The 21,876-nt window shown below is 39.9% G+C and overlaps 1 protein-coding gene across 1 annotated transcript; it reads right to left on the bottom strand.

Annotated features, from left to right (window-relative positions):
* Positions 1–398: 398 nt before the first annotated feature.
* gdap1l1 (ganglioside induced differentiation associated protein 1-like 1) lies at positions 399–20,841 on the bottom strand (the record flags this gene model as incomplete). Its single annotated transcript, XM_080030458.1, has 6 exons — positions 20,638–20,841; positions 13,799–13,991; positions 5,507–5,680; positions 1,793–1,887; positions 1,183–1,297; positions 399–742 (listed from the first exon to the last, which is right to left on the bottom strand). The coding sequence occupies exons 1-6, from the start codon at positions 20,830–20,832 to the stop codon at positions 399–401; spliced, it is 1,116 nt and encodes a 371-aa protein (XP_079886584.1). The 5' UTR covers positions 20,833–20,841.
* Positions 20,842–21,876: the final 1,035 nt, after the last annotated feature.

The following is a 21,876-nucleotide window of genomic DNA, read 5'->3' as shown; positions in this document are numbered from 1 at the left end:
TAACATTTTGTCTGGGTGTTTTTAAAAGTATTTCAGTACTAGTGGACCCAATGCATGCCTCCAACTAAAGGTAAAATTAAAATGACTGACTGACTTGCCAGCAGCGAGAGAAGGCCGCCTTCAAGTTGCGGGAAAAAAAATGAAATTCGATGGAGGCCTTGATATACCAGAAAATGTGCTGTCAAGGATTTCTTATTATGGAATGTTTTTAATATTCTCTGTCCACCCAGAATAAGTTAATAGTGTTTTTAACTCTATATATAGATTTCCGTTATGTTTTTAGTTTTTTTCCTGCAGGTCATAAAACATTACAAGAAAAAAGTTGAAACGTCACACAAATTACAACAGACATTGAACACAACAATTGGGGAGGGAAGGGAAGGGGAGGGGGGCATTCACTACATGTATTTCTTTTTTAAATACCAGTAGGCAAAGTAGCCCATGCCTCCCAGTGAACCCATGAGGCAAGACGCTCCGAAGAAAGATGGCGGCTTCTTTTTTACCATCCGGAATGCGTTGGGTAGGACCGCGGCCAGGAGGGTCGTGTGGATGTCGCCCAAGACCTTGCGGAAGGCGTAGCGTTTTTGCACGCGCACAAAAAAGGATTGCAGGTTGTTGCGGCTGCCGTCCTCCCAGTATTTCTTAGAAAGTCCCAAGAACTTGAGCCGGTGCAACAAGGCGCCGAGCCACACGTCGGCTAGCGTAAATTCAGGTCCACATAGCCACAACTCACACTTCTGACCTGCAAAAGGATACAACATCTAATTCAAAACATTGTTGGAAATATTGGTTAACATTTTTTAAATGCATTATGATAGAAGATTGTAAAAAACAATCATTTAAAGGTGGAGTCAGTAACTCTTTTTTTGGGGACAAAATCAGTGAATATCTCCTGATGATCCGCTACCTGTCCATACTGTGTTTGCGCTGAAAAGAAATCTGGTGTTAATACACACAACCTAGGCTCTGTAAACTGTTTGTAAACAAAGGGGCCCACCGTAGCTAGCAACATTTACAACCATTTACAGAGCCTTGACTGTGTATTAACAATGGATTTTTTCAGCGCACACACAGTACGGACAGGTAGTGGATCGTGAGGAGATATTCACTGATTTTGCCTACATTTATTTGGCAACATGCGCTCTCCAGAATTGCTGACTGGACCTTTAACTTTAGCCGTACCTTCATACTCTATTTTCCTCTTCTCCAGTTCGGCCTCCACTTGATCTAGAACCATGGCTAACTCCCCCAGGATTTTCTTCAGGTAATTCACATTGTCGTGGTCCAAGATTTTTGCCTGACGATCATTTCAGAGAAGACAAAAACATACGTTCACTGTTTCACGGGTCTGGAATAGTTACAGGTGCACTATAATGACTAAGAGGATTTTAAACTAATGCACTATTACATATCAAAGGTTTTTTTTTCATGAATAGTATCACAGGTTGCCTAATTCGTAGCATAAGAGGACATTCATATATCAAATACATTTTTAGGGATTCACTAAAAAGAGTGAGTGTATTTGATAGTTACATTATATAGCTAATATATTGAAGGGTTTTAAATGGGGTTAATGGGGGATATAAGGTGTAAAAGCTCCCTGAATTAGCAGCACCTACATTTAAATATAAGTTGGTTTAGTTTAGGGTTTTCTCTCATCTCCCATTAAAATTCCTTCCTTCCATCAAAAGTAATGAGTAAATTAATTATGTGTCATTGTATAAAATATTACAATGTAACGAGTGCAAGCTATGGATGATTTTTAATGACACAAATAGACACATGAACTCACCATTAGTTTCTTCTGCTTGGAGAGGTACGGTTCTGTCAGCTGAGGCTCTTCGTGGTCCAACTTCATCAACTCTGTCGCAGCGTTGGCCAGGTGTCCTGAACACACACACACACCGAACACACACACACACACACACACACAAACACACACACACACACACACACACACACACACACACACACACACACACACACACACACACACACACACACACAAATGTTGTCAGAAAGTATTCAGAGACGGACTGACACTTTGTTGCTTTGGGTTAGCTTGTAAGTATGTAAGCAAATCTGTTTATTATTCATCTTTATTTTACAGCACTTTTAAAAACACAATTTCAAAGTGCTTCACTTGTATATAAATACGTGACTATGTGTGTTTTAACACTTTGCCATTAATCTACTAAAATAAAATAAAAATATTGCGACAGAACCAGGATTTTGATTAGTATTTTACCTGCAGTAGCGATTTTAAATTTGACCCAGACCCAGACTAGACAGTTGTTAATACTGAAGTGAAGAAATGTATATAAAACGGCCACGAAGTGCATAATTACACAGCAATTTAATGGAATAACTTAATGGAAAGAGACACCACGATTGCTTTTATAGATACTGACCAAAGTGTGACCGGACAATTGATTCTGCTGCAGTATTTGGTCTATTGACGCTCGATGCTTTGATTTAGGCCATTACCTGATGTGGAGGGGTCAGACTGGGCGGCCCCTTGGTCTCAGCCTTTGGGATGTATAACCCTGGCATCCCTACAGTGTGCTGCGCTAAGGGCTTCTGTTAGGTATTGACTGGCTTCAAATTACACGGTATACAAATCACGTCGTGACCATAAAAGCAGGGATTTGTTTGCAGGTGATGTGGAAAATGCAGCAAGGGAGGTGAATAGCTTTGCATATATTATTTCTGTCTGTCTGGTTTTTGTTTGGGAGACTAGATGGTCCCAAAGTTGAAGCTCATTTCGAGAGCATGTACGTGTTGCCCTCAAAGGGCTCGGACACCTGAAGTTTGACCTCTTAAAGGGCTCGATGAGGTTTTGTGCCCCCTTCAAGGCAGCGATACCTAACCTTAACCAGCACTGCCTTGAAGGCTCCGTCGGGGGCACAAAACTCAAAACACCTCTTAAAGGTGCAGTCAGTGATTCTGGAGAAAGCTTGTTGTCAAAATCAGTGAATATCTCCTCACGATCTGCTACCTGTCCGTACTGTGTGCGTGCTAATAAGGATTAAGTGGTAATGTTATACACAGCCTAGACTCTGTTAACTGGTATGTAAACAAAGGGGGCCCAACGTAGCTAGCAGAATGTTGTTAACAGAGCCTAGGCCTAGGCTGTGTATTAACATGGCATTGTTTCATGGACAGGTAGTGGATCGTGAGGAGATCTTCACTGATTTTGACAAAAAGTGATTTTGACAACAAGCGTTCTCCAGAATCGCTGACGTGCACTTATTCTAAGGGTGTACTTTTTCTTCAATGAATAAATGATTCTTGTTGTCTGTACAGAGTGTCCTGCCAAACCGATATATTGATTGTATCAGTGTCAGTAGATTGGTGCAAGCAGCAGATGCCCTTGACCCTCCCTACTTGCTTTCTGTCGCAGAGGCAACACAGTGGGAAAGAACGTACACACTTGAAAATTGCACGTACATGCACTCCAAAGTTAGTGTGAAGGGTTGCTTTGATGCATACTGATGTACAGTACCTGATAGTATGCGGCCAAACAAAGTATAAAGTTCATTTTGGTTTGATATTGATAGTACTGTAAGCTGTATGAGTAAAATCTGTGAAATGCAAACAGGTAAAACTGGTTACTAACACACCTACAGACACAGCTGCATTGACTCATGATAATAAAGGTGTGTGAACATGCATTATGAAATGCAGCAGAACGCACTGTCACTTTAAATCAGGCTTAATCAGCAGATAATATGGGATGTTTCTTTGAAAACTGTGTGTGTGTGTGTGTGTGTGTGTGTGTGTGTGTGTGTGTGTGTGTGTGTGTGTGTGTGTGTGTGTGTGTGTGTGTGTGTGTGTGTGTGTGGTGTTTATAGCTCCTAGAGACAAAGGTTTGGGTCGCATGAACGCTCCTTAAGATTTAGACAAGAACCCATACAAGCTGAGTCAGTAGCATCTTTTAAAGTAACTGTGTATCTTTAAGTTTTTCGCTTATTTGCTTTCTTGCCAAATGTTATACAAGAAGATTGATATCTCTCTCACATCTGTTCTGCAAATATGAAGCTACAGCCAGTTATCAAGTTATTGTATGTGTGTTTCCATACTGTCTAGTAGGGATGAGCCCGAATCCGAATATGTATTCGGATAAGCACGGATAATGAGTTAGATACGGATACGGATAATTTCCGAATAGTCCCGTTATTATTCGGGGATTTTTTTAAAATATATTATGCGCCTAATTGACGCAGCGCGTTCCGCCTCAATGACACAACAGGTAGAATGACACTAACAGCTGTTCTGCGGTGGACACGAGAGGACCGGGCGCGTCCCTTGACCCGCGGTCTCTCTCTTTTTATCAACAGATAAACGCAGCGCGTTCGCCCTTTCCCTTGAATAGAGGGTTCTACCTGTCGCATTCGCTGCCGTTTTTATGTGAGTTTCCTCCGCTGCCGTGGCGGAGAAGAGACGAACCGATGGAATATGCTGCACCCCGAGTCACCGTCAGCCCTTCCCCGATGTATTTAAATTCACTAGGCCTACTGCTTAAACTCTTTCAAACACCACAACGTTTCCATCAAACTGATGTTTTGGACCTGTACTTGTTCAGCTGTCAATCAATGCGTATACGGCTAAGCCTACTTCAGGACCTATACAATAAAATCGGAAACTGCAAACTTGACACATTAAAATGTGGCTTTGTGGAAAGGCTAACATATTATTTAGGGTTTATGAGATTGGTACGTTGATACAGATTGTTCCTAAATCTTAGTTTAGTAAAACAAAAGTAAAAAAATAGGGAGGGGGAGAGATAGAGATAGAGATAAAAAATAATCATGAAATAGGCTACAGCTGTATTTCCCCCAGTTAAAGGGATACCTTAATTAAGTTAAAAGTAAAACACTGGCCCTCATTTACTAAGTGAGTAGCCTATGCACAGATTTGGGCTGTTATTTATCAATATTTTCGTTCCCTGAATTTCTTCGTATTCTGAGAACAAAGAAGAGAGAGAGAGAGAGAGAGAGAGAGAGAGAGAGAGAGGGAGAGAGAGAGAGAGATGAAAAGGTAGAAATATATCTGACTTTTTGACTTATATGTCAACATTACATCAATTTGATGCTTTGAAGGGACAACAATTGCATTGACAATGAATATTAGTTTAGAAAATCAATTTAGGTGTGACTTCCTTTAATGTAGGCTAATGTAAAAGAAACTTCCGGTATAAGCCACGCCCACTTATTGTTGTGTATCCGGATACAGATACAGATACAGATAATTTTGTTGGTTGAACAGATACAGATACAGATACAGATAATGACGTCTCCGCACACCCCTTCTGTCTAGCATTTAGAGAATGTTTTTAACGAGGAAAAATGTGTTAGAAATGAAACGTTATGTCATAATTACTTAGCTTAGCACAATGGCTGGACACAGGTGAGGCAGTTAGCATCATGGCCCTGCCCAACCCATCTTCCAGCCCCTCTGAAGTTCACCCATTAACATGTTGTATTTGGGTTTAACCTTCACTTACTCCGTATTTCTGCGGTGGCGTACTTTGGGATCATAGAGTCTGTGGTGAGCTCGGGGTGGAGGATGCAGCCGTGTGTGTAGGCGTCCATGGGCAAACCGTCCAGTAGCGTGCGGTACTGATGCACTCGCTCATGGAGAGGCGAGTCCGCATCCGGGACCAACTGCATCACCATTTCTGTGGACATAGAAAAACATCTTAAGGTGAGATATAAAGGGATTTTGAGATTATTGTTTATTTTGCTTCTATAGTCTATGTCTACTTTCATACTAGTATAAATAAAAAGGTCCAAAATGTACATTCAAGTGTTTATTTTACTAAACCTTGTCTGCTTGCGTGTGTGTATATTTCTCCTATACAACCATCTTTAACAGACTTTATCTCGACATTAGTTTGTTTCAATACAACAATATCTCAACTTCTTCTTTCCATGATCATTCTTAGCACTATTCTGAATGTTATTACATAAGGATTTGTTCATATGATACATTTTGTTCTTAAAAACATGCAGAAATGCATTTTTAAGACATGTACAAGGTATTTTTTGATTCATATAATATTAATTATCTATAATAATTTAAAAAAAGAAAGAAAAAAACTGTGTAGAAAAAATCTACAGCACAGATGCACCCTCATATTCTCGGTATATTTTCAGTAACTTCCAAGAGCACCTGAGGTTTCTAAGCAACTGGTGTGAAGAGGGCTGAACCAAACCCCTTCCAAAATAACACAATGCTCAAAACAGTATGTAATGGTAACCTGGAAACAGATGACAACACTCGCTCTCTGTAACACACTGCTGCTCACGTTTTGCAAAACAAGACATTTAGACAAAGTACTTATTTTCTGGACACCAGCAATCTTCTGTGAATTAATGTTGAGTTGAAAAAAGCAATTGTGTCAAAGCTAAAAACACTTGGCCCCCCCATAGAGTCTCAGTCCTCTTCACAGCAGACCCGGGTTAGAATCCAGCCCGGGTCGTTCTCTGTATGTCTTCCCCTCTCTGCCCCATTTAATCTCTGTCTCTCCAAAAATCTGTCTAATAAAGTGAAAAATGCCAAAAAATTATCAAAAAAAAAAATGTATTGTCAACCCTGAGATGATGTTCAAAGAAAATCCAGAAGAACTTAACAACAGTTAGGTTAAGTTACTTTATTAGTCAATGGTTACACTGTTATGTGTCTTTTCGCGTATAGTATTCATAGTAACACAAGGCCTCCGTTTCATATAAATACACATGGATTAATTGGGCTTCAACTGCTTCAATCCCCCGCTGACCTGCTCTGGTCTATTTACCCACTGCTGCTCAGGTTAAAGAGATGGTTATAAATAAACAACTAAACAGACACTTTGGGAAACACACTTAATTAGTTTTCTTGCGAAGCGTTAAGACAGGAAGATGAATACCTACATATATACATTATCCGTCCGTTAAAGGGCTTGTAGTGCTGTTTACTGTAGCATTTCCTTTAAGTTATTATTAAGAATAGAGGGAACGTCTAGCCGTGCTTTGTCTAAAGGTATTTAAATGCAGCTACAATCACTCCTACGTTAACTAATTAGGACATATATTGCTTGTGTAAATCCATTAGAAAACAAAGGCAGTGTAAAAACAAATGCCAGACTATTTCTCGGACAGACAAAAGGAGATTCCGGCAGCCCACTCCTTCCCCATTAGTAATTTTCACACTTGATTTACTTTTGCTAATTGATGAATGTGTTATCTTTAGTCGGAGCCAGGCTAGCTGTTTCCCCCTGTTTTAAGTCTTTATGCTAAGCTAACAGGCTGCTGGCTCGACCACAAATTTAAAGGCAAGGCAAGTTTATTTACTGTATATAGCACAATTCAGACACAAGGCCATTCAAAGTGCTTTACAGGGGCAATATTAAAATACATAATACACATTAGAAAAGCGAATGAATAGAAATAAAACATTTAAAAGCTTATGAATAGAATGTAAAGTGACTATGAGGGAGAATAATGGTTGTATATCACGATGGTGAAGTTAAATAAACTTGGTTTAGTACATTTGGGAAACACAATAAGTTCCGGTCTTAAATAACTATATAAAAATAGCATTCTTTTCACTGACGGTCTCGTTTGCTTTTACGGATCATTAACGATCATCAGAGGAAAAATGTGAGACTGTTTCAGAAATATTTGAGAGTTCCTCGTATTGTTTTTTAACAGACGGATAGAAGAGTTGTATTGATCGTCTCATCCAACTCTCAGCCATAAAATCCCTTTAACAGCTTCGTTTTATTTTGTGCTTTTTCTTTTTGGCTATTTCCCAAAATGGTGAACTACTCCTTTTAAAAAGAGTTTATTATTGAGGGAACCAGCTTTTAACAGAGGACTTAAACAACAGAGGTCACACAAATAACTTACAACTGATTGATTGTATGATTAAGCATCCTTCGCTCTATAGTTCATGTTTGTATTTGACTCTTGAATATATTGCTGCTCTCATCACTGTAACATATTGTCGCATATTTGATCATTTCAGTCATTTCCTCTTTGTTATTGTGAGGACACGGAATCTTTCAGCTCCGTGAGAATGGTTACTGATTCACTCACTGCAGTCAGGTGTGTGTGGCACTGATTGGCTGATTGAGCCCAGGTGTGAGGAGGTTATATCTGCCCTGAGACCCCAGTGCTCTGTGCTGCTCATTGTCTCGCCCTCTGAGATTGTGAGAGGTTCTCTCTAAGTGTTCTCTGGCTTTAGTGTTCGAAAGAAAACTGTTGAGTTGTTTATGTTTTCAGCTGCTTGTCAGCGGTGGCTTAGTTGGTAGTTTTAGTGTTGTCTTAAAGGTAGCCTGTGTGGCCCTTTACAGTTCTGTGTGTTTTTTGTTTTCTCCCCTTCCCCATCTTCGCTATATCGATTTAGTGGTTATCCCTCTGGGGATAACTTCAAGACACCCCTGCCCCCCCCCCCTCTTCACAGTTATTTCTTCCTGTTTCACTGTTTTTCTTTCTAATTTTGATTGTTTTCTTTCAAACGCTTCCTGTGCACAGGAGGTGAGAATTACTAGCATGTCTGCAAAAATACAATGCATTTGGTTCGTCCAAAGTAATTGTGATGTCAAATAAATAAATTCATCTAACTGGTGTTTCGCTGCCCTAATTCTTGTGTTAGTAGTACTCAGCGGGGCAGCTAGCATGCTGCACACACAGCTGGGAGGGTCAGTGTTTGAACTGAACGACCTGCTGCTAAGACTCAGTATCAATGCAGAGTATTGCAGCATGGTCACAGAGTAGAGAGAGCTCTTATCTCTAGCACAGGGTCACAGCCAGACAAATCATCGCTGACGACAACACAGCCACAGATTCACAGATAGTCAGTCGGCTGCCCGGGCCAGAGGACATTTAGACCAATAGAAAGGCTTGTGTTGGGTGGAGCTGCACCTGGCAGAGCTCCAGAGCGCTGAGTAATCAGTCCAGGGGACGGCACACCGACCTGGGCATGAGGAGCAGCGTCTACAGGCCTCTAGGTGGTTCATCCGCCGCAGCACCGGGTGGAAATATTACGTCAGCAACTTAACAGACAAACCCATCTGGAGAATAAGCAGATGCTCAAAATGTCTTGGGACGCAACAATGCACTGTGTATTACAGAGATATAAAGAGCAGCTGATAGTTTTTTTTATATCTTTTTTTAGCCTTTATTTAAACAGGTTAAATCTCATTAAGACAGAGAGAGGGTCATGTTGTTGTGAGTCAACATGAGAGAACTGAACTCTGCAAAATAACAGACACACTGTTTGACTATTTGGGACCTGAAACATTCACAAATGTTTACACACGTTTGTATCCACTTCAATACCCCTTCTGTACATACAGTGTACACTCATTTGCACTACTTGTGCATACATTGGACATTCACTATGCTGCTTAAATATGTACTACTTTGTTTATACATTTAAAATTCACTTATGTTCCTACTTTATAGATTTTTCATATAGAAAGGTATATATTAGTTTAAGTTATGTAAATGCTGTTCATATATACGTATATATTGAGCACCTTGAGGATTGCTGCACATTTCGTTGAACAATGTGTAATGACTATAAAATGATTATAATCTATTCTTTTTTAACATCCGAACTTGTCTGAAGAGAAGTTAAGTGTATACTTCTTCCTGCTCCTTTTCAGGCATATCTCAGAAATACAGATAATTTGTTTTCTTTTTTTTTGTGTGAAAACATAATTTGTTTATTGTATTTCCATGCTTTTCATTTTGTTTTGTATGTTTGATATGTCTGAAATAAATTGAATCAAATCAGAACCCAGTTGCTCAAACTGCCTTAGAGCCCTCGCTGCACTGTACAATACAGAAATATTAAGAACAGCTGATCGTTTAGTAAATGATAAATGGACTTGACTTTATAGACGATTTTCTCAGCCTCAAAGCGCTTTACATTTCTTACCACATTCACCCAGTCATACACACACTCATACACACACTCATACACCGATGGTTTGATTGATCTGAATGTGATTGGACAAAGAGATTTTCACACACTGTGCCCTCTCTGCTGCCTCGTAACAAAGCTCTGTGAAGCAGACTGAATTTGGCAGCGGTAGAACAGTCTCGTTTTACCGAGACATCTGCACTTTTCCAGTCGAGCTGCTGCTAGGGCCCACGGTGCCGGCTTTCATTAGGGATAAATGCTCAGAGAAAAAGCATGTCTGAAATAAGGGTCTTATCAGGCAGGTGGACTTCTGGCTAAAAGCATGTACAGGTGGAGGCCTTGTTTTTTTTTAAAAACACTGGCGGTAGATTCATTTAAAGGTGCTACAAGGAACTTTTATATATTTCTGAAACAGTCACATTTTTCCTCTGATGATATTAGATTAGTACATGCAACAGCAAACGAGACCATCAGTGCGAAGAATGCTATTTTTTATATTGTTTTTCCTAATGCCTTTGTCATGGGTACACTCCTCTTTGTTCAGTAGCCTTACCCCTAACCCTGTGCCGGACAAAAACACTGTCAACAAAATCCTAAAGTGAAACCCAGTCGGCTTATAGGTGTAATATAGTCTCACCTTTAACCTGTCCCTGCTCTACACCACACAGCTTAAGCACAAGACCAGCTCAATTCTCTGAACTGTTCCCCACCCTTGTATAGTGAATTCCAGCACTTCTGCTATGGCCGTTGTTATGTGGCTCTTTAAGGCCAATGTGTAACTCTCTGTGTCCACTTGCGGCCCAAAAATGTGTCACATAACGAACAGCTCACCGATTGCACAATGCTCTAGTATATAATCCGTTGCTACACACTCCTGTCCAGTCGATGGCATTTGCCGAGAACAATATCAAGAAGAAGAGAACTGTACGACAAAGCAATATTTTAGGCCAATACAGACAGGGTTCCATTTTCTGCAGAGTCACTTAAGGCGATTTCTGCTTGTCCATTCTGGTGTTGCTACGGTGTGGTGTTATTACCCTCCATCGTGCTGACACTGTGCACTTTGTCTCACAACAGACTCTTGCCACGTCTGTCTGTCTGTTTGTCTGTCTGTCTGTCTGTCTGTCTGTCTGTCTGTTTATCTATCTATCTATCTATCTATCTATCTATCTATCTATCTATCTATCTATCTATCTATCTATCTATCTATCTATCTATCTATCTATCTATCTATCTCTATGAGGTAACACACTAACTATGCATACAGTAAGGACCTCGTACAACCCCACTTCAATAACACTGAACTGTCCCTTTACCTGAGCTGTTGCATTAGTCAATGATGTTACAGTGGCAGACTTCAAACGTACTGGAGTTGTTCTAAAAATGAAATAAATCACATTACCTGCATGTAGCACACTATCAGATCAAGCTCAAATGAATGAGAACCAGACATCAAAGAGCAGGTTCCTTCTATAGCCCTGTATTACTGAGAGCAGTCAACCAGATCATCTACAAAGCTTTTTGGGCTTCGCTGCTTCAAATGAATGACCACAACCCCGGGGCGCTCCGGTGGCGTAGTGGATAGAGCGCGTACCATATCGGCTCCGGCCTTCGTTGCAGTGGTCGAGGGTTCAAATCCGACCCGTGGACCTTTACTGCAGGTAATCCCCCCTCTCTCTCTGTCTCCCCATTTGAACTCTGTACTATTTAATAAAGCTTGAAAATGCCAACAAAAAAAATTATAACCATAACCTCGAAGAGGGTGCAGAAAACTAGAAGGCCTTCTCACCCAGCTCTGTCTGAGCCTTCGGGCTTTATTGTGTCATCCCTGATTATTTATGTATTTTAACGTATGAGTACAGAGTGCTGTTCATATGCTATAGCAAAATGGTCAAATAATATCAATCAATCTTGAGGAACAGTGACAAGCACAATGTCCTGAGACGGTAACCCATGGGAGACACATTTTGGGGACATACTATAGGATGACATATAACAGCGACATTCACCTAAAAAACAACTACCTAATTCACCACAACCTGAAAGAAGCTAAGGAAAACTAGAAGCCTTCTCACCCAGTTCTCTTTGAGCTTGTCATAAGCAGTAACCCGTGGGAGACACATTTTCAGCACATAAAGGATAACATAAAACAGCAGAGTTTACCTTAAATCGCCTCTTAGATCAAATCATACCAGTGACTTAGTATTTGTATAACAAGAGCAAGCCAGTTTACTTTTGGAGTACAGCCTAGAGTGATGACTCATAAAGTGCACAGGGCAGTAGCGTTGGGAGGGTTTATGAATGAGTCAACAGGGTCTGCTTATGCCCAAAATTGTTCCAAAAATGACTAAGAATCTAGAGGGACGTTTTTGTCTCAAACTGGCCCTTGGCGACACACATGTGATTTATGGTTTTCCAGGGGCCGTAGCCTCCAGCGTTGATCAATAGCTACAGAGGAAATATCAGGCTGCACTCTCCCAGTGTGCGGACGCTGGGTAAGCAAAGACAACTCACTGAGGCCAGCTGGCGCCCTTGCTCGCTGACAGTGTGTGTGTGTGTTTGTGTGTGTGTGTGTGTGTGTGTGTGTGTGTGTGTGTGTGTGTGTGTGTGTGTGTGTGTGTGTGTGTGTGTGTGTGTGTGCCTGTGTGTGTGTGTGTGTGCCTGTGTGTGTGTGTGTGTGTGTACTGAGACTGTGTAAGTCGCTGCGATGGTGTCTTTGCAGCAATGTCAGCGAGATGAACTGCTCTGATGAGATTAGATTCAATTAAAATGATCCCTGCGGTTTATATTTCGGGTTAACGAGTCACGGCTACACCAACAGTAGAGTGTGTGGACGATGATTAAAGAAACGGTTATTACTAAAACATCGAGTCCAATAAAACTAAAGATGTGTCAGTGTGTTGAAACGGGCATTCTGAGGCCCTGTCGTGACTAAGATTCCATCTCAACATCCATAAATGTCATCCTCTGCCTCTTGTAGTGAGCAAACGTATACTATAGATGCACGGCCCTTAATCCAGTTATCCCATAGACATGATGCGGTTATGTAATGTCCAGGGATCCCTCTAACTAACCAGTGAAGGCCTAAGGGGAAAACTCTGTGGTCTCAGTTTAGTTTGTGGTTCGAAGCAGAGATGCTCGAAAGCTTTGCAATGATCTGGTTCACTGCTCGCTCAACAATAATAATAATAATAATAATAATAATAATAATAATAATAATAATAATAATAATAATAATAATAATAATAATAATACATTTTATTTAAAGGCGCCTTTCACGACTCTCAAGGACACCGATCAATCAGATAAATACACAGTACAATCAATTGAATTAAAAACTGTTCAATTAAATTGGGCAATGGATGAAGGTGATATGGTGAAATGGGAAGGGAAGGTCAGGAGGGGTATTCAAATTTGAAAAGGTGAGTTTTGAATTTAGTTTGCATGATTTTTAATAAAAGGCGATAGAAGGATCCTACTGTCTGATGTCTGGTTCTCATTCATTTGAGCTTGATCTGATAGTGTGCTGCATGAAGGTAATTTAATTTATTTCATTTTTAGAACAACTCCAGTACGTTTGAAGTCTGCCACTGTAACAGCTTTCATTGTTATGCAACAGCTCAGGTAAGGGGTAAGTTCAGTGGTATTGAAGTGGGGTTGTAGGAGGTCCTTGAAGAGACTCTCTCTCTCTCTCTCTCTCTCTCTCTCTCTCTCTCTCTCTCTCTCTCTCTCTCTCTCTCTCTCTCTCTCTCTCTATGTCTACTCTGTGCTTAAACTGTCTATTAAAGATGTCAACACTCAAAAAAAATATCCTTAAATAAAAAAAACTGGGGAACGGCATCAATAAATTAGAACCTCATTATTATCATCAGCAGTCCATTACCTCCTGTGAAGTTCTTCTCCAGATAGTCTATGATCTGGTTGTAGTCGCTGACGATGGCGTCTCCGTGCAGGAAGACAGGAACCTCCTCTCCCAGGTTCAGCCTCATGAACCACGGCTCCTTGTGCTCCTGCAGCGGCATGCTCACGTCTCGCTCCTCACACACCAGGCCCTTCTCATGGATCACTAGACGCACCTGAGAACACACAAGCAACACAGCATGACTTAAAGGGGCACTGTGTAATATTTTAAGTAATTTATTAGCTAAAATCAATATCCACATTCATAAATATGTCCTCATACCAGTTTACAGAGCCTAGTCTGTGTACAGTATAACAATAACACCACAATTGTTTTAAGAGCAGTACCGACAGTTGAGGAGACCTTTAAAGCCTTGCCTAACCCCACTTTACTTTATCCGTTCGCAAAATGTATTTCTAGTTCAACAATAAACCCACCACATCTCTTCTTACATAATGAATCAATAAACATTTGAATATATGCATGAGATGATAAGCAGAGGAGGGTGAGCAGGGGAACATATTAAAAACACTATCTAGATGGTACAACACGGAAGAAAAAAGTGGACAACTAACGATCCATTTCATATGAAGTACAAACAATGTAAATTTTCTGTTGAAGACACAAGCAGTTGCAATATCACCAAAAGCCAAGCACAGTGTCTAATCGCTTCAGATCTTATTCTATGAAACAAACAGAGAAGTGATGCATGTTTGTGTTTGGGGGAGAATAAATAGGCTTAGCTGAGATGTTTGTGTGGTCTGGCGAAAATAATGAGCTGCCCCAAAGCGCTCGAGTTTGATGTAAAAAAAAAAAACTTTTCAAGAAGACAGTCAGGATCCATTGCTAGCGGGTTGAAGGATAAGCCAAGGTCCACGGGGAACTATTAGTGGATATAAGATTAATCAAAGGAGATGACACTCCGAGCTATAAACTGCTATATTCGAGGCCGCTTAGGAATAAAAGGCACAAATGGGAGCTTTGCAGTGAACATGACCAGATACTGTATGTATTTGTGGAATAAAAAGTGTATGATTTAGTAATATTAGTGATATCAATAGAGTAATCCTGATTCAGACAAGCAGAAACAAATCTATGAAGGCAACTGCAATGTCAAAAAAAAGTGAAAAGCTATATTTTTATGTTTTCATCTGTTTTCATCAGTTTACCAATGATTGAAACTAAATCAAGAGTTTTTGTATAACACTGTTAGATTTTTTAAATTTTTTATTAAGATTTTTTTCTATTGACAGATGCTCAAATTACAGCAAAATTACAGTTCAAACAATGTGTCAAGTTCCATTCCTGCATTTGGAAACATTTACAAAATTATGAAAGTACAAAAATACTTAACAAAAATAAATGATATCTCAGTATCGACAAAGGAAATAGGTTAATACTCAGCAAAATTTATATTTGGATGCACTCATATATGTGTATAAATTCACGAATTAATTAGAAATCAAATTATCAAAAATTTTAAATTAAAAGAACAAAACAAGAATGTATATATAGAGCATCGTATATCCCCACTGTCAGATGTTTTAAGGTCCCTCGGTGATGCCCACAATAACACACTCACTGTTTTCAGCGAGAGTTTGTTACATAATGATAATAATATTAGTCACTCCTTCGTAGAGATGCCAAGTAGTTCAACTGCTTCGGGGCACAAAATAAATAATCCCTCTTATTTGACGATTCACAGTAACTTAAGCGTTGGCTATGATGCTGCTACATGAGCTGTTCACAGTGGTGGAAAAGTAATGAATACAGTTTATAAGTACCTGACTATTTGCATTTTATTCTACTTTATAGTTCCACTCCACCACATTTCAGAGGCAAATTATGTCCTTTAACTCCAGTACATGCTAAAATTAGTAAATTTTTAAAGCATTTTACATTAAAAAAGATGATGATTAAAATAACATTGTTTGAATGAGGGGTTCCTATACTTTTACAACAAACAAAATAAATTGTGTTAAGTTGCCGTTTCACCCATTTCTCACATTTATTCATTTAAATAACAGTTTGAGACCCCTCCCCTTAATTTTTTTTTTATTAATAGCCAATAATTCAATTTCAGAGAGAGAAAAATTGGTTTGTGCAGAGTTTTTTTTAAATCAACCCTGCAGATTAAGATTTAAAGAAGAGGTTCACATGTAAAATTAGTATTACAAAAAGTCCTAAGACTCAAATTTAAAGCCCTGTGTTCTTGGAATGAATGAACTGTGCATCATTTACATTTATGTATTTAGTGTTATACATGAGAGCCAAACAAACAACTTTAAATATAGTTATATGCAATATAATATCAATACACGGCTGCTATTAGAAACACCATAACCTTCCCCTGGAGACAGACATGTAAAAGACTCTCCCATTGCAACTAGACACCCAGATGGGAGTCTGAACATGATACATTAAGTACGGCACATTAAGTATGGCTTTATTGTTATAGTTATGGAGCAATAAACAACCACTTTGGAACTACACTAGATACATTTAGCAGATGTTTATTTGAATAATTGCTTTTAAACATGTACTTTATCGTGTATATATATGGCCTTAAAAATAAATTTTCTTTAAAGCTCCCATATTATACACTTTTCGGTTCTATTATACACCATATTATATGGTCTTAGTGGTCCCTAATACGTTTTTCTTTAATTGTTTGCTGAAAAAAACTTTCAGATAATTTATTGTACTATGCTGATGTTCAGCTAATCTCACAATGGCCTATTTTTAAAAAAAGAGTTGCAGGTCCCCTCGTAAATATACAATCTTTGAGCTACCCCCGCCCCCTGTCCGGAAGCGAAGCCAGATACGCCTCGCCCTCTGTCTGTCAGGGCCGTGGACCAATAAGAAATAGGGGTGTGGGCTGCACAGTGGAAGCTTCTGGCTTTACGGTTTGTGAGGTCAGAAAAGGGGATAATTCTGACTGGAGTGTTTTTGGGGGGAGGGGTGGGGGTTTCAGAAAAGGGGAGAGTGAGAAAAGGAGAGATTGTTATTTTTTTTGATATTTTGGCAGTCTCTAGGCACACCGTGGACGCATGGATATGTTGAAACACATTTAAAAAGTGCATTTAGCATAATATGGGACCTTTAAAGGTGGAGTCAGCTATTCTAGAGGCTTGATTTCAAAATCACTTTTTGTCAAAATCAACGGTGGGCCCCTTTGTTTACATACCCTTTGTTTACATACCAGTTTACAGAGCCTAGGCTGTGTATTAACACTGTTTTTCTAAGTGAACACACAGTATGGGCAGGTAGCGTATCTTGAGGAGATATTCACTGATTTCTTTTTTTTATGATTTTGACAACAAGCGTTCTCCAGAATCTCTGACTGCACCTTTAGATGACCGAGCAGATACTTGTAGTCATGGTGACTGTGCATTACAGAGTTACTGTCCCACACAGACTGAACTTAAGGTGTAAATCTCAAACCTGGCGGCCTTCAGGTCTCTGCAGCTGTTATTGATCCGTGAACTGGGCCCTAAATGTGCTTTTACTCCCGCAAATTGAGCCCCATATGTCTCTGTCTTAGTCATATCTGTTGTGTTCACAATACATAACTCTCGTGAGCAAGACGAATATACTGTTTGGCCCACTTTATGCCACACAGTATATATATAGTAGTAAAGTATAGGATAGTTTATAGGCCATAGAGTTACAGTGGCTAGGAAGCGTTATAAACACACTAGGGAAAGTGCGGTGAAGGCGAAATTCAATGGCACAGGACTGAGGAGCTTCCCTTGTTTGCTCAGAAACTTGCTGAGGCCGGCACATCGACGCGTAAATAATCTGCCTGAACATCTGATGTCGATATTATCCTCACAGAGATAACAGGCTTTGATCCAGAGAAGTGACTCATTTAAAATCAACACCTCGCTTTGTGTCACAATGTTGAACAAGATTTTTAGAACGCTTGTTGTCAAAATCACTTTTTGTCAAAATCAGTGAATATCTCCTCACGATCCTACTAACTGTATGTACTGTGTGTGCACTGAAAGAAAATCCAGTGAAAATACAAAGCCTAGGCTCTGTAAACGGGCATGTTGTTTACAGTGCCTAGGCTGTGTGTTAAAAACTGGATTTTTTTTTCAGTGCACACAACACGTACAGATAGCGGATTTTGATGGTTGTTTCTTCCACTAGTTTATTTTCGGGGTCTCCAGTCAGTAAAGTCCATGTAGGCCTATGTATATGTAAATATCTAGGATGAGGGTTAAGTTACAAAATATTGAATAAATATCTTTCCAGGTGCTGCGGAGATACCAATCACGTTGCAAGCATTTTTGTTATATACAGCCCAAAATATTCAGTTCAATTCTGGTTGAGTGGACAACAGTACTTGGCCTCTTTATCTCATAAAAGCCTTCCACCAACCTGCCATTTAAGGCAGCTTGCATAACAAAAACCCTCAAACACCGCTGTACAAATAATAGAAGGATACCTGCACACATACGTAGGCATTGCATGTGCAGAAAGTTTTGAACAATAAAGGAGAATAAACTTTTGAAAGGAATACAGAATACCTGACAGCCTCACTGCATTATTTTCCATTATACTTGTGTCAATGCAAACCTGAATTTTGTCTTTTCCTTTACATGAATAACGATATTTGCACCATAAATTGATGCAGAAAAGGCATAATAAATTGGTGGATGAAATTCATCAGAATGTCGGAAATTAAGTGTTTGACGACACTCAAAAAAATTTCTAGGGGAGGACCACCACAATATTCCCCCACCCACCCCTAATGTTGAAACAAAACTTACACCCCTACCAGTACCTGCACAGCAATTTTCCTCAAATCCAGCACGTGCATTGGTTCTGATAGTCTGTTCATTGACAGTTACAGTCACACACGATCATGAAGTCACTATAGTCACTATATTCAGTGGCATTGAGCCAACAGTCGAGACTTATGAATGACATGCCAATATCAGACTCACTATCAACTCAAGGTTGTTGCCGGTCTATGGCCAAGAGGAATGTACTATAACACCATCCTTGTCTGTACTCTTTACTCACACTTAACAACATGTAGAGTGCTCTGATAATAATATGTCTGGCGGCTATTCCAGTTTCCTTTTTTCTTTCTCTCTTTTTTGTTTTGTTGTGCATGTATTGACTGTACTGATTTAAAAACAGAAAGGACAAAAACTGGCGCACACAGAGGCCAAAACCCTGACTTTTAGTCAAGAAAATCAGATGTGTCTTTTAGCTACAGGACTACAGCTAACGATATCATTAATTACTGAATAGTTTACCAATTATTTTCTTGATTAATATAGAAAATCGCGCATCACAACTTCTCAGACATCAAAGTGACTTTCCTAATATTCTCATTTTCCAAATAGCCGCCGATTAATTACCCATCATCATTCATCAGCCTAATTGTGTGATCGACTGACTCATTGTTAGCGCTCTAATAATAACATTGGTACAGAGAGGGAAGCGAGAGCAGACAACAGAGAGAAGCCAGAGGAAAAGATGAATGAACTTTATGGATGAGGATGAAACCAAGCAACCGTGACGTAAACAGCTGTTCTGGTAAATTTTTTATGAGAGCTGACGTTTTTCTGTGAGCACAAAAGTCAAATTAATTAGTCGCTGATGCCAGTTTGACTAAGAATAAACTATAATAACAAAAATACTTCAGAAACAAACATACTTGGGTAAAGAAAGTCACAGAAGCTTGTTGATCATGTTTAGTTCCATTCTGAATGTTATTACCGGAGGACTTTTTCATATGTTGTTAATGCTCTGATGTATCTGATACATTTTGTATGTTAAAACATGCTGAAATGAATTTCCAAGACCTGTATATAGTGTTTTTTGATTTATAAAGTGATGTACTAAATGTTGTAATGTGTGTAATCAACTGGCAAAGTTTCATGATGAGTTCAAATTGTTACCCAATTCACCTGCAGTGTCTCGCCTTAATTCTCCACACTGTCAAAGTCATTTCAGAGCCATAGAAAACATATAGCCTAAGTAAGTACATATGTTTTCTCAGGCTGAGCGGTGCTAGTTAACTGGTATTTACATATGTGTAAAAATGGGTGGAGTGTCCCTTTAATTTAAAGCCCTGTGGATCATGCATAAGCCTTATTGTAGCCTCATAGTGGTTATCATAGACGCTATCATATATTACTATGAAATACTAAGAGTGTGAAGTTTTGATAGCTTAAAAGGTACCAATAAAGGTACAGGTGACTGTCTGCAAAGGTTACCAAAGGGTGGATAGTAAAATAACCAGGCCTACATGTGGCTACTATGATTCAGCTGCAGAATGGGGGTAGAAGATGGGCTTCTGGTTTGTTTTGCACATCCTTTTGAATCAATTATTTACAGTGTGTGTCTGTGAGCACACACATAGGTTCAGGTTGTAACCACATTTCCCAAGACATAAGGGGACGAACCAGCTCAAATAAAAGGGTGGAAGGTGGTGAGATTAAGAGGGTGCTAATTGAAGTGTGTGAGGGAGAGATAGATATTGAGCACAATATTGAGCAGCTATAGGCTATGTGTCGAGGAAGAGTGCACGAGCCCTATGCATGCTGCAGCGCGTTCCTGGACGTCTCATTCATAGTGGGGGGATCTGCCCAGCTGCAAGAATAGCCATGCACACGCAAAAAACACGCTTTGATCATAACAAACACACACACACACACACACACACAAAGAGAGAGAGAGGGAGCCCCACACTGCTGGAGAATCGTGTCATGCAAAAAAAGGGAACGTGTAGCTACCTCCATTTTCAAGCTATGTGCACCTCATATTTATTTATTTTCATTTTTTATTTTATTTTTTACCTTTTGGGAGGTGAAAGACTGCGTCCAGTGGTACAACACGAGCCTGTCTTTACTGAAGGGCGGTTTGGCTTCTGCTGCCGTCGGCTCGTCGCTCTCCTCGCCGCCGTCGTCTGTGCTTTTGCCGTCTTCATCTTCCATGGCTGAGATGGGCCACCAGCTACAGTTGGTGGGGGTAACATGGTTGGAAGACGCCATGACAGAGCGTTTTGTGCGTGTGTGGAGGAGAGAGGCGTGAGGAGGGCGAGGAGGGAGAGGAGAGGAGGGAGAGAATAATGGGGGGAGAGAGAGAAAGAGAGAGAGAGAGGGAGAGAGAGAGACAGAGAGAGAGTGAGAGGGATAGAGTGAGAGAGATTCAGCAGCTCGAGCTCAGCATCATTGGTTCACGCGCGGACGCAGCAGCTGCAGCATCCGGACAGCTCCGGTGCTGAAATGGGCTTCAACCTCCGATTGAAGATGGAGAGAGAAAAACACGCACACACACACACACATAGGCTACACACACTCGCCCAATCGTTGCTTGTCCAATATGCAAATAGCTACTTACTCCAGCATGCTGCTATTAAATCAATGTGTAACCGAGTCGCATCACATGACGATGCTACGCTCGAACATGCGCGGTGGAAGCACGCGGAGGGAGCGACTAGCGAAAGGTCATGCGGCTCCTCAGTAAGGACGCGAGGGCTGTTCACCACCGCGATCTATTCTGTCAACACAAACATGCACTGTAGCCTACTACTATGCTATAGCATACTTAAATGCAATTTTCAAATAGGCCACTTTTACTTTGAGTATCTCCACTATATTTAGGCCTGACAGTTTACTTTTCAGAATAAGGTTAACATTTTAAAAAACATATTAGGAAAGATGGAGTCAATATATAGGCCTTGAGCATAGCCCTTGTTATTTTTATTACATTTAGTCCACTTTTTTATCTTTCAATTTTATCAACTGAGATGTCACGCCCAACAAAATAAAGTGACTTGTTTTAACATATAATAGTAGATAAGTGCAGATCAAGAAAGCTAACATTTTGATGTTTGAATTCTGTTTCTCTAACTTTCAAAAAACCAGAAAATATCTGTATGCCAACCAAACGCCGGTCTTCCAACATGAGTGTTTTAACTTTTACTAATGATTACAGACTTTACATTTGAATATGATGATGTGGTTACCTCCATCACCCAGCAGAGGGGGTGAAGGGAGTGAACATGTCCCATCATGAAAACATTCTTTACAACT

This window comes from Ammodytes marinus, assembly GCF_949987685.1.
Source record: "Ammodytes marinus genome assembly, chromosome: 7".
Classification (NCBI taxonomy): Eukaryota; Metazoa; Chordata; class Actinopteri; order Uranoscopiformes; family Ammodytidae; genus Ammodytes; species Ammodytes marinus.
Note: the sequence above shows the minus strand (reverse complement) of the source record. Positions and strands in the feature narration are given on the sequence as shown.